Source organism: Vulpes vulpes, chromosome 10 (genome assembly GCF_048418805.1).
Source record: "Vulpes vulpes isolate BD-2025 chromosome 10, VulVul3, whole genome shotgun sequence".
NCBI classification, from domain to species: domain Eukaryota; kingdom Metazoa; phylum Chordata; class Mammalia; order Carnivora; family Canidae; genus Vulpes; species Vulpes vulpes.
Window position 1 is genome coordinate 88,066,559 of NC_132789.1, and position 10,385 is coordinate 88,076,943.

A 10,385-nucleotide genomic window follows, 5' to 3' on the forward strand; every position below is an offset into this window, starting at 1 on the left:
GTCTTCCCTTCAAAAGTCTCCCTAAAATGTTTGTGACCACCTGGACTTTCTGCAAATTGTCATGCTGCTCAATGCATAATTTCTGGGTCTGAACTCCATCCCTAGTTTGAGAGGAAGATAGATAAGAATACTTTCTCAGTGGGGCACCTGGGTGGCTCAATGGTTGAGTGTCTGCCTTTGGCCCAGGTCATGATCCTGGGATCCTGGGATCATGTGAGCATCAGGCTCCCCCCAGGAAGCCTGCTTCTCCCTCTGCCTATATCTCTGTCTCTCTCTGAGTGTCTCTCATGAATAAATAAAGAAAAGCTTAAAAAAAAAAAAAAAGAATACTTTCTCAATACTACTCATAGATGTGGCTACATAGTATTCTCCACAGGAAGGGAAGCAATAACTGTTGCCTGTTTTAGTTCCAGAAGACAGAAATAAACTATTTATACATAAAAAAGATTCAAGATAGTTAACATTTTGGAATAAGATAAAACAGCGTTAACTAAAAAAAATCATATTATCCAAGTATTACCACAGTTTCATTTTATTATTTGAATGATTATGATTTTGTCACAAATACATGTAAATCTTGGATAAATTTCATGTCATTCTTCAGTCATTGAGTCGTGTGCTTATTATGTACCAGGCACTATTCTAGGTCCTGGGATATACAGGTGAACGAGACCAGGTGTATGTCTCCCTGGGAAGACACTGGCAAGTAGGGACGATGGCACATAAATCAGAAACTATAATAGAGTTTACTAGGAGCCATTTGTTTGTGTACAAGGACATGATATGGGAGAGGAAGGCATTCATTTACCTGGGGGTGGAAGATTCAGGAAATTTTCATAGAGGAGGAGATTTTTAAATTGAATCTCAGGAGTTCATCAAGCAAAGGTATCAGGGAAAGACATTATAGTCGAAGCACATAGAAAGCCTCAGAGCTTGGCACATTCAGGCAGTTGTACCATTGGGCATGTGGTGGGAAGGGTGAAGCAGGAAAGGACCTCAGGACTCCTCACAAGGGGCCTTGTAATGATGTCAAGGGGTTTGTTCATCTACCTCAAGGAAATAAAATCCCACTGAAGGGGGAAGTGCAGGGGGAAATGATTACTTTTGGTTATAGGGCTAGTGCTCTGGATGTTACATGAAATTGGGTTGGAGAGGAGACTAAAGGCAGGGAGATGGGTCAAGAAGTCAATGAAGTAACTAGGTGAGAGCTAACAAGGGCCTACACTCGCAGGGGCTAGGAGCTCCCTCCTGGACATGCTGAGCCTAAGGCCCCCTCCTGCGTGGCCAAGGAGAGCTGGCGGTGAGAATACGGGTCTAGAACTGGGCAGCTGGGCCTGGAGGGAGGTGGTTTTTTGGGAATCAGCATGGATCCCATGGCCCAGGAATGGTGCAAGGAATAAGAAATAACAGATGGATGTTACTGTGAAATGAGCAGGTGGATGAGAAAGACTCCTCATCAAAGACGGGAAGGGAATAATCGGTGTCGTAGGAGATCAACGAGGAAATGGCACTAAAAGACTCAAGGAAGAAAAGCGTTTCTATAATTGATTAATTATGTTAAGCGATGCAGAGGAAAACATGTCATACGGACAGAAATGGGTCCCTTGGGCTTAGCTATTAGAAGGCACTGGTGGCCCGGATGGAGCCATTTGAGTCCTGTGCTTGATCGCAGTGGGTTGAGATGAAGGCATCTCGACTGTCTTTCAAAGAGATTGGGAATTATAGAAGGGAAATATGGAGGAAAGCTTGAGAACTCAGAGGCACTCTCATAATTTTTCATCATGAATGTCTAATACCTAAAAGAATAGAGTAACGTAGCAGATAACTGAATATCTACCAATTATCTTACACTTTTCCATATTGGCCAGAAGATGGGTTGGTAAACTTTTTCTTAAAGAGCAGAGAATAAATATTTTAGATCCAAAAGGCAAAACACAGGCTATTATACAAGCGTTTATTTAGCCACTGATATATATAAAAACCATTCCAAGCTCACAGATCAGAAAAAAAAAAAAAAGACACTCACAGAATTGGGCCAGTAGGTCTTCATTTGTTGATTCCAGGACCAGCATGTTTTCTTCTGAAAGAAACACATCACAGATGCAATTAAAGCCCTCCTTGTACTCCTCCCAGTCTCATTCCTCTCCCTCCCTCTCTAAAGGTAACTGGTATCCTAAAGTTAACTTGTATCAGTCGCAACTTTTCAAATACGCCTATATCCGTAAGCAATACAAGCATAATTTGGAATGTTTTTAAAAACTTCAAATAAATGCAATCATGCCGTGGATAATCTTCAATTGGCTCTCTTGGCCAACACTACATTTGAGATTGAGTCATCTTCATACATTTGGGTCTATCTAGTTCCTTAATTTTACCTGTTGTATGATATCTCATCTTGGGACTGTATTAAAATTCATGTATTTTTCTTCTGCTCATTTAAGTTGCGTCTATTTTTTCCATCTTTACAAACACTGCTAAAATTAGCATCCTTGGCCATGACTCTGCTGCACACTTGTTTTTGATCTGGGGTATATACCTAGGATTAAATTATTGGGATTGTAGGGTATAAACATATCCAGCTGACTAAGTATTTCCAAATTGTTCTCCAGACTGATTATATAGAAAAATTTCCTTTTCAAGTAATCTGGTATAGTTGGTAACCTGAAAAATTCTCCCAAAATACAACACCTAGAGCTACTGAATGAAGTGTAAGAGGCAACTTTTTACATTGATAAAGAAATCTCAAAAAAGCAAGGAAATCCCAAGGACAGAAAATGTTTATTTAAAAAAAGAAGAGGGATCCCTGGGTGGTGCAGCGGTTTGGCGCCTGCCTTTGGCCCGGGGCGCAATCCTGGAGACCTGGGATCGAATCCCACGTCAGGCTCCCGGTGCATGGAGCCTTCTTCTCCCTCTGCCTGTGTCTCTGCATCTCTCTCTCTCTCTGTGTGTGACTATCATAAATAAAATAAATAAATAAATAAATAAATAAATAAATAAATAAATAAGAAAGGAAAGAAAAAGATGGTACAAGAAATTTAAACTCAGAGATAAATTTACCTATGCGGATTTCCTAGAACAGATTTTTTTTTTTTTTTTTTTAAATAGGAGCGATTTTATTAGAATTCAGGGATATCAGTTTTGGGCAGCTGCCAAAGGCAGCTTGACGTAACTCTTCATGGGAGGCAATGGTCGAATCTTGCGGCCAGCCCAGCCCCCCTTTCGGTGCCATAGCCCACTGGAAGGCCTCTTGCCCAGCCAGCGGTTCCACCCAGCCTTGCCGATGACCCGTTTGTTATGATCAACGTTGGATACCCGGCCCACTGTTGCCATGCACGTTTCCAGAACCTGCATCTGCCTCTTGGACGGCAGCTGGATGATGGCTGTAGGGACATAGGAGGCTATACAATGCTCTCAGGGGGCTCCTGTCCATCTCTTAGGCTAAATGTTAAAGCTAAAACACTAGGCCATGGGAAGGCAAGAGAAACAAAAGCAAAAATGAACTATTGGGACTTCATCAAGATAAGAAGCTTCTGCACAGCAAAGGATACAGTCAACAAAACTAAAGGACAACCTACAGGATGGGAGAAGATATTTGCAAACGACATATCAGATAAAGGGCTAGTATCCAAGATCTATAAAGAACTTCTTAAACTCAACAGCAAAGAAACAAACAATCCAATCATGAAATGGGCAAAAGACATGAAGAGAAATCTCACAGAGGAAGACCTAGACATGGCCAACATGCACGTGAGAAAATGCTCCGCATCACTTGCCATCAGGGAAATACAAATCAAAACCACAATGAGATCCCACCTCACCCCAGTGAGAATGGGGGAAATTAACAAGGCAGGAAACGACAAATGTTGGAGAGGATGTGGAGAAAAGGGAACCCTCTTACACTGTTGGTGGGAATGTGAACTGGTGCAGCCACTCTGGAAAACTGTGTGGAGGTTCCTCAAAGAGTTAAAAATAGACCTGCCCCACGACCCAGCAATTGCACTGTTGGAGATTTACCCCAAAGACACAGATGCAGTGAAACGCCGGGACACCGGCACCCCAATGTTTCTAGCAGCAATGTCCACAATAGCCAAACTGTGGAAGGAGCCTCGGTGTCCATCAAAAGATGAATGGATAAAGAAGATGTGGTTTATGTATACAATGGAATATTACTCAGCCTTTAGAAACGACAAATACCCACCATTTGCTTCGACGTGGATGGAACTGGAGGGTATTACGTGGAGTGAAGTAAGTCAGTTGGAGAAGGACAAACATTATATGGTCTCATACATTTGGGGAATATAAAAAATAGTGAAAGGGAATAAAGGGGAAAGGAAAAAAATGAGTGGGAAATATCAGAAAGGGAGACAGAACTTGAGAGACTCCTAACTCTGGGAAACGAACTATGGGTGGTAGAAAGGGAGGTGGGCGGGGGGTAGGGGTGACTGGGTGATGGGCACTGAGGGGGGCACTTGATGGGATGAGCACTGGGTGTTATTCTATATGTTGGTAAATTGAACACCAGTAAAAAATAAATTTAAAAAAAAACACTAGGCCATGGGAGAAAGAGAAGGAAGGAAGGTAGGAAGGAAGGAAGGAAGGAAGGAAGGAAGGAAGGAAGGAAGGGAGAAAAGAAGGAAGGAAAGAAGAGAGAGAAGAAAAGAAAAAAGAAAAAAGAGGAAGGAAAGAAAAGAAAAGAAGAGAAAAAGAAAATAAGAAAGGAGGAAGAAGAAGGAAGGAAGAGGGGAAGGAAAGGAGGGAGCAATGATTTTGGCAAAGTTCTAGTCAGAGACAGGTGTGCCACCCCCAGGCTGATCTCACCATCATCCTGATGCCATGGACCCTGGCCCCCCCTTCTGATTTTCAACTTGATTTTCTCTACTTCTTTCTCCTTGGCAATAACTTTGGCTTTCTTGTTGACCTGCTGCTGGTGCTGATGCCCCCACAGCAGACTCCGCTTTGTTGGCTTGTACCTTTCATGAGGTTTTGGCACCTGCCCATACAACTCTTGCAGTCTGACCCCTGAGGCCTGCTCAGCCTGTCCCCTCTCCATCCCAAGGCAGGGCTGTAAGCCTGAGGTCCAAGCACTGGCTTTCCTCGAGCCTGGCCCATCCCTGCCTCCATATCTTCCAAATACTAATCTGCGGTGACAGGACTAGATCGTATTTGGAAAGTGTTTACAGTAACCTGGTGCTGGAATCAGAGAATCTGGGTTTCGGTCAAATGGAGTGAAGTCACCTTCTGGGTGCCAGATTGGGTCCTCAGAGCCCCCAAGATTTCTTTCACAAATGGGAATCAACAGATACAATGAGCAACAAGATTAGATCTACATACATGGCCGATCAAAGTTATCAGAAAATACTATGTGTAAAAGAAAAACATAAAAGAAGGAATAACTAACAAGAAAAAATAAAAGCAAGACACTACATTTTTTATTCTGGAAATGAAAAAAATTTTCTAGAGTGAAAAATATGACTGAAGTTAAAAGCCCAATGAATGGGTTAAGCAGCAGGATGGGCTAGGGACTGCACCAACCCTCCCACCAGTGGTGCAGAGTTCCTGTTTCTCCACATCCTTGCCAACATCTGAGGGCGGTGCAAACTATACACAGGTAGGCAAATTGCATGTCGTATTGTTTCTTGGCCCAGTTGGGCCCATCCCAGCCAAGACCCAGCCGTCTTCTGGTTTCTTGGATCAGGCTTTCAGACGCGGAGGGACTTTAAACCCCAATAAATCCCTTTCTGCCTGTTTTTGTTGTTGTTGTTGTTTGGTTTCTGAAGGCTATTTGGTCCTTGGGGTCAGTTCTCCGCAGGACTCTCCCATAAAGAATGACACAAGGCTGTGCTTTCTCTCCCTGGTTCCCACACCCTGAAGCCTCTTACCTGTGACTTCATCATTCCGCTTTTCCTGCTTCTGGTCTTAACTGTGCTAATCCCCAGATGCCCTGTTGCTCACTCTGCACCTTGCAGCCCTTCCCTTTCCCCCTAAAGGCCAGAGTTAACCCCAGCTCTCTCCAACCCTTTTCCTGTAGGCCAGTCTCTGACCCGACCAGATACAGCTCCTTTATTAATATGCAATAACCTTAGACCTTAGACCCCAACTAAGAATGCATGGGATACATCTATAGTTGGAAGGGTACAAGAGACATATTTTTCTTTTCTTTTTTTTTAAGATTTTATTTATTTCTTCATGAGAGAGAGAGAGAGAGAGAGAGAGAGAGAGGCAGAGACACAGGCAGAGGGAGAAGCAGGCTCCATGCAGGGAGCCCGACATGGGACTCGATCCCAGGACTCCAGGATCAGGCCCTGGGCTGAAGGCGGCACTAAACCGCTGAGCCACCGGGGCTGCCCGAGACATATTTTTCTAAACCTGAAACTAGACACATATTTCAGCAGAGCCCAGAAACCCAGAGGCATTATAGTATATGCTGGAGCATGGATTCCTGCGGCTGAATCTTACTTAGATCTACTAGTTAGCACTGTGACCTGAGTAAGTCTGTGCCTCCATTTCTTCATACAGTCAGTAGGATGGATTCTACTACCAAACATCTCCAAGATATTTTTTAAAAAAAATCAAGGAAATAGGAGTCTGACACCTATCAACTAACTCATATCCTGAAGTCTTAGACATCCTTAGCTCATTTTAAATTAATTTTAATTTTAATTAAATTTAAATTAATTTAAAAATATATAATCAGGGACGCCTGGGTGGCTCAGTGGTTGAGCGTCTGCTGTCGGCTCAGAGTGTGATCCTGGAGTCCCAGGATCAAGTCCCACATCGGGGTCCCCGCAGGGAGCCTGCTTCTCCCTCTGCCTGTGTCTCTGCCTCTCTCTCTCTCTCTGTCTCTCATGAATAAATAAATAAAATTATTTTTAAAATAAAAATACATAATCTTTCATTTATAAGAGATCACTCCTTAGCTTTGATTATATAGCTTTTTATGAATGGGCATTTGGGGAGCACTTTCTGACATTAGAAATCCAGACAGGGCCCAATAAGTGTGCTGGATTGTCTAGATAAACCCAGCTTCTCATCTCTGACTTCTCTGCCATTCTAGCACTATCTGCTTTCAGGAGCTCATTGATTTTTAGCGATCAGCCTCAAATCCATTCTAGAATGATTTTAGCATTTATCAGGAATTATGGAGGTCTTTATTTATGCTGATCCCAGCTGGGTTTTGGGAAGTCAAGGATGAGCTACCGAGGAACCTTCCTGGCAGCGCTTACAGCCTGGTGGGAGACAGGGAGACACGCACAATTAGGATTCAACATGATCGGCTGTGTTTACAGAAGCCTAGTTTGATGTGGATATGACACAGGTAAAGTGACCAGCCAAGGAGAGATGAGAAGAGACGTCAAGAAGGAGGTAGGGGTCTGGGGCTTCAGGGTTCTAAAAAAGAGAACTTGTTCACTTTTGACAAGAACCACAGAGGCCTGGAGCACACGCTCCATTCGGTATGACTGGCTGGGAGCGGGAGGGCACATGGAGGAGATGCCATGGGAAGGAGGTTGACCAGAGTCTAAGGGGCATAAATGAGGCGGAGCCAAAGGTCTTATTGGGGAAGAGCCACTGATCAGATATCGGTATTATAAAGAAAATTTTTACTGAGTCTTCAGATGATCCTTTTGCATCTCCCAGATGGCAGACTCTTCGACTCAGAAACGTCAAGAAAATAGTCAGAAGCTCAAGAAAATACTCAGGCAAGCTTACACATTACTTTCAGGACCTGTTTGAGGCACCTGTGGTAGCCTTGAGACTCACAAGAGGTGGAAGTGGGATGGCTGGGCTCTGCTTCCTGAGATGCCAAGGACACCCTGCAGGGAAAGGAGTGTGGCCCTCTCACTGGGGCAGAGGAGGGAACCCCGGGGTCCCAGGCAGGCCAGCTGACCAGTCCTGGGGCTTGGACATCTGATCTCCCCCTGCCCCAGCTTCTACACCTGTGCCACAGGGCAGCTTGAGCTGCGTCCTCTTCATGCTCGCTCCCAGCCCCAAAACTGTGCCTAAGACTACACATTGCCCCCCCACCCCCCTGCTTGTCTTCATCACCACCTCCCATTTCAATCAGACATCCTTCCAGATGGAATGGTTCGGTTCGCCTTTCACTTTTCATTTTCCACCTCTGATGCCTGGCAAGGCCACGTGGAGAGCACCCAGGGCAAGAGATCGGTGGGGCAATGTGGGTTGGGCACCCACGGTGAATCTCCAGGAAATTGCCACACTGTGGCTGGGTCAGTGCCGGTGCCCGCAAGCCCCCCTCCCCGGTCCTCCTTAAAGAACTGTAGCTTGAGAACTTTCCTTTTGCTTGAAATACTGACCTAGGCTAGAAGCAGGCAGAAACTGTTGCCCGAAATCATGGGCAACGAGTTTATTTACCCAAGGGCATGTCAACAACGCTACAGGAGGCAATCAGGCCTTCGAGGGTGATTGTGCTGCTTGTAGCAACTGCCGGGGGTATAAGTCAATTGCTGCTCTTAGCTCAAAACCATGATATCTAATATTTTGTCTTCCCCAATACCTTTGATTTGCCACAATCGCATCACTTTCTGAAATAAAGGTTCATTAGCAACAACAATCCATGCAAAGAACATATGCCCCGAAGTAACAAGATCAAAGAAAAACAGATGAAAGACGTCTCTTGATAAGTTAGAAGGGATGCCGGGCAACTCCTCCGATAATTTCCTGTTTACTGGGGTTTTTTTTTTTTTTTTTTTAACAGTTTTTAGTACACTTTCCAGCAGTACATTTCCATACCCCAGTTTTTCCAGGAGGCTTTGGAACTCGCTGATGTCCCAGCCCGCATTCTTAAACGTAAACTCCTCGCTTCTGATTGAAATGTTCTTTTTACACCGACTGCCAACAAGTTTGTGGTTCTCTAAAGGCGCCTGCTAAAGCCGGTCAGCTGCAGGGACCCCAGCTTGCTGGGAGAGCGATACTGCGGGGAGTTACGGGGGTGACAGCTGCTGGGGGCAGCCCCCCGCCCCCGCCCCCCGCACCCCGCACCCCCCACCGCAATTCCAATTTCCTCCCCTTTTTTTGCAGAAGGGCCGGGGGTGCGGGCGCGGGCTGTGTCCCTCCCGGCCGAGCTGCGCATCCCGCCCCTGCCCTCCGCCCCCCTGGTACCCCCCCCCCCCCGCCCCCCGGGCCGCGGCTTACCCTGGGCCGGGCTGCGGGGCAGCAGCGCGGTCAGCAGCGCGCACACGAGGGCGGCCCCCCGAGCCCTCCGCTCCGCGCGCCCCGGCATCGTGCGGCGCCCGGCTTCAGCCTCCCTGAAACCCCAACATTTCCTGTTTCCTGCTTGTTTGGGTCGGTGCTAACTTGAAGGAGAAGTGTTTGCCTGTTTTTTAGGAAGTGATGTAATTCTGCAGGAGCCTGTCAGACCAGCAAGGATTGCAAAAGAGAAGCGGCTCTGCAAGCGCGGATGCAGGGAGCAAGGTCTCTCCAGCCCTTTGCTGCGGAAACTGTCTCCTGGAAACGGCGCCCAGGGCCCCCTTGTGCTTCGGACCCGGGATCCAGGGGACTGAGGATCCTGGACCGCAGGCATCCTCCATTCGTGATGTTGCTCAACCCCAGGTGAGTCTCTGGGGCTGCCCAGGGACCAGAGCGGCGCTCTCCACTAGAACTTTCCGAGATGATGGAAATGTCCGGAATCTGTCCAGTACAATACCCTTAGCTGCGTAGGCCACTGGGCCCTCGAAGGGAGACCAGTTCAAAATGAATTTGTAGCTGTATTTTTATTAACGTAAATTAAAATAGCCCCGTGTGGCTCGCAGCTGCTGTGTTGGACAGCTGAGGCCTAGAGAGCAGGGGCACCTGTACCATCAGAAAATGCCAGGCCAGTTCTCCCGGCCAGGCTCATCACTGTCCCCAGGCCCTAAATGCCACCTCCCTCATGGGAAGGTATGGGACATGCTATACACATGCCCAAATGTGCTTTGCTTCCCCACAGAGAAATGATTTCCAGTATTTTTACTTTTATTTTTTCCTTATAAAGCCTTTGTTTTTTTTAGAGCGGTTTTAGGCTCACAGTATAAGGGGAAGGTCCACAGAGTTCCCATATACTCCCCCTCCCCACACATGCACAGCCTCCCATTAACATCCTCCAGGGATCCCTGGGTGGCACAGCGGTTTGGCGCCTGCCTTTGGCCCAGGGCGCGATCCTGGAAGCCCCGGGATGGAATCCCACTTCGGGCTCCCGGTGCATGGAGCCTGCTTCTCCCTCTGCCTGTGTCTCTGCCTCTCTCTCTCTCTCTCTCTCTCTGTGACTATCATAAATAAATTTTAAAAAATTAAAAAAAAATCCTTCAAAAGTGGTACAACTGTTACAATGAAGGAATGCACACGGATACATCGTAATCACCCAAGTCCATAGTTTACATTAGGATTCTCTC

General features: G+C 46.2%; 1 protein-coding gene across 1 annotated transcript in view; it reads right to left on the bottom strand.

Moving 5' to 3' along the window:
- TMEM154 (transmembrane protein 154) overlaps window positions 1–9,552 on the bottom strand; it is a 46,187-nt gene extending 36,635 nt beyond the window's left edge. The window contains exons 1-2 of the mRNA XM_026016611.2: window positions 9,151–9,552; window positions 2,027–2,080 (exon numbers count right to left, since the gene is read on the bottom strand). Coding sequence (XP_025872396.1) covers window positions 2,027–2,080; window positions 9,151–9,238 — 142 coding nt within the window. The 5' untranslated portion in view covers window positions 9,239–9,552. The remainder of the gene's footprint in view (window positions 1–2,026; window positions 2,081–9,150) is intronic.
- Window positions 9,553–10,385: the final 833 nt, after the last annotated feature.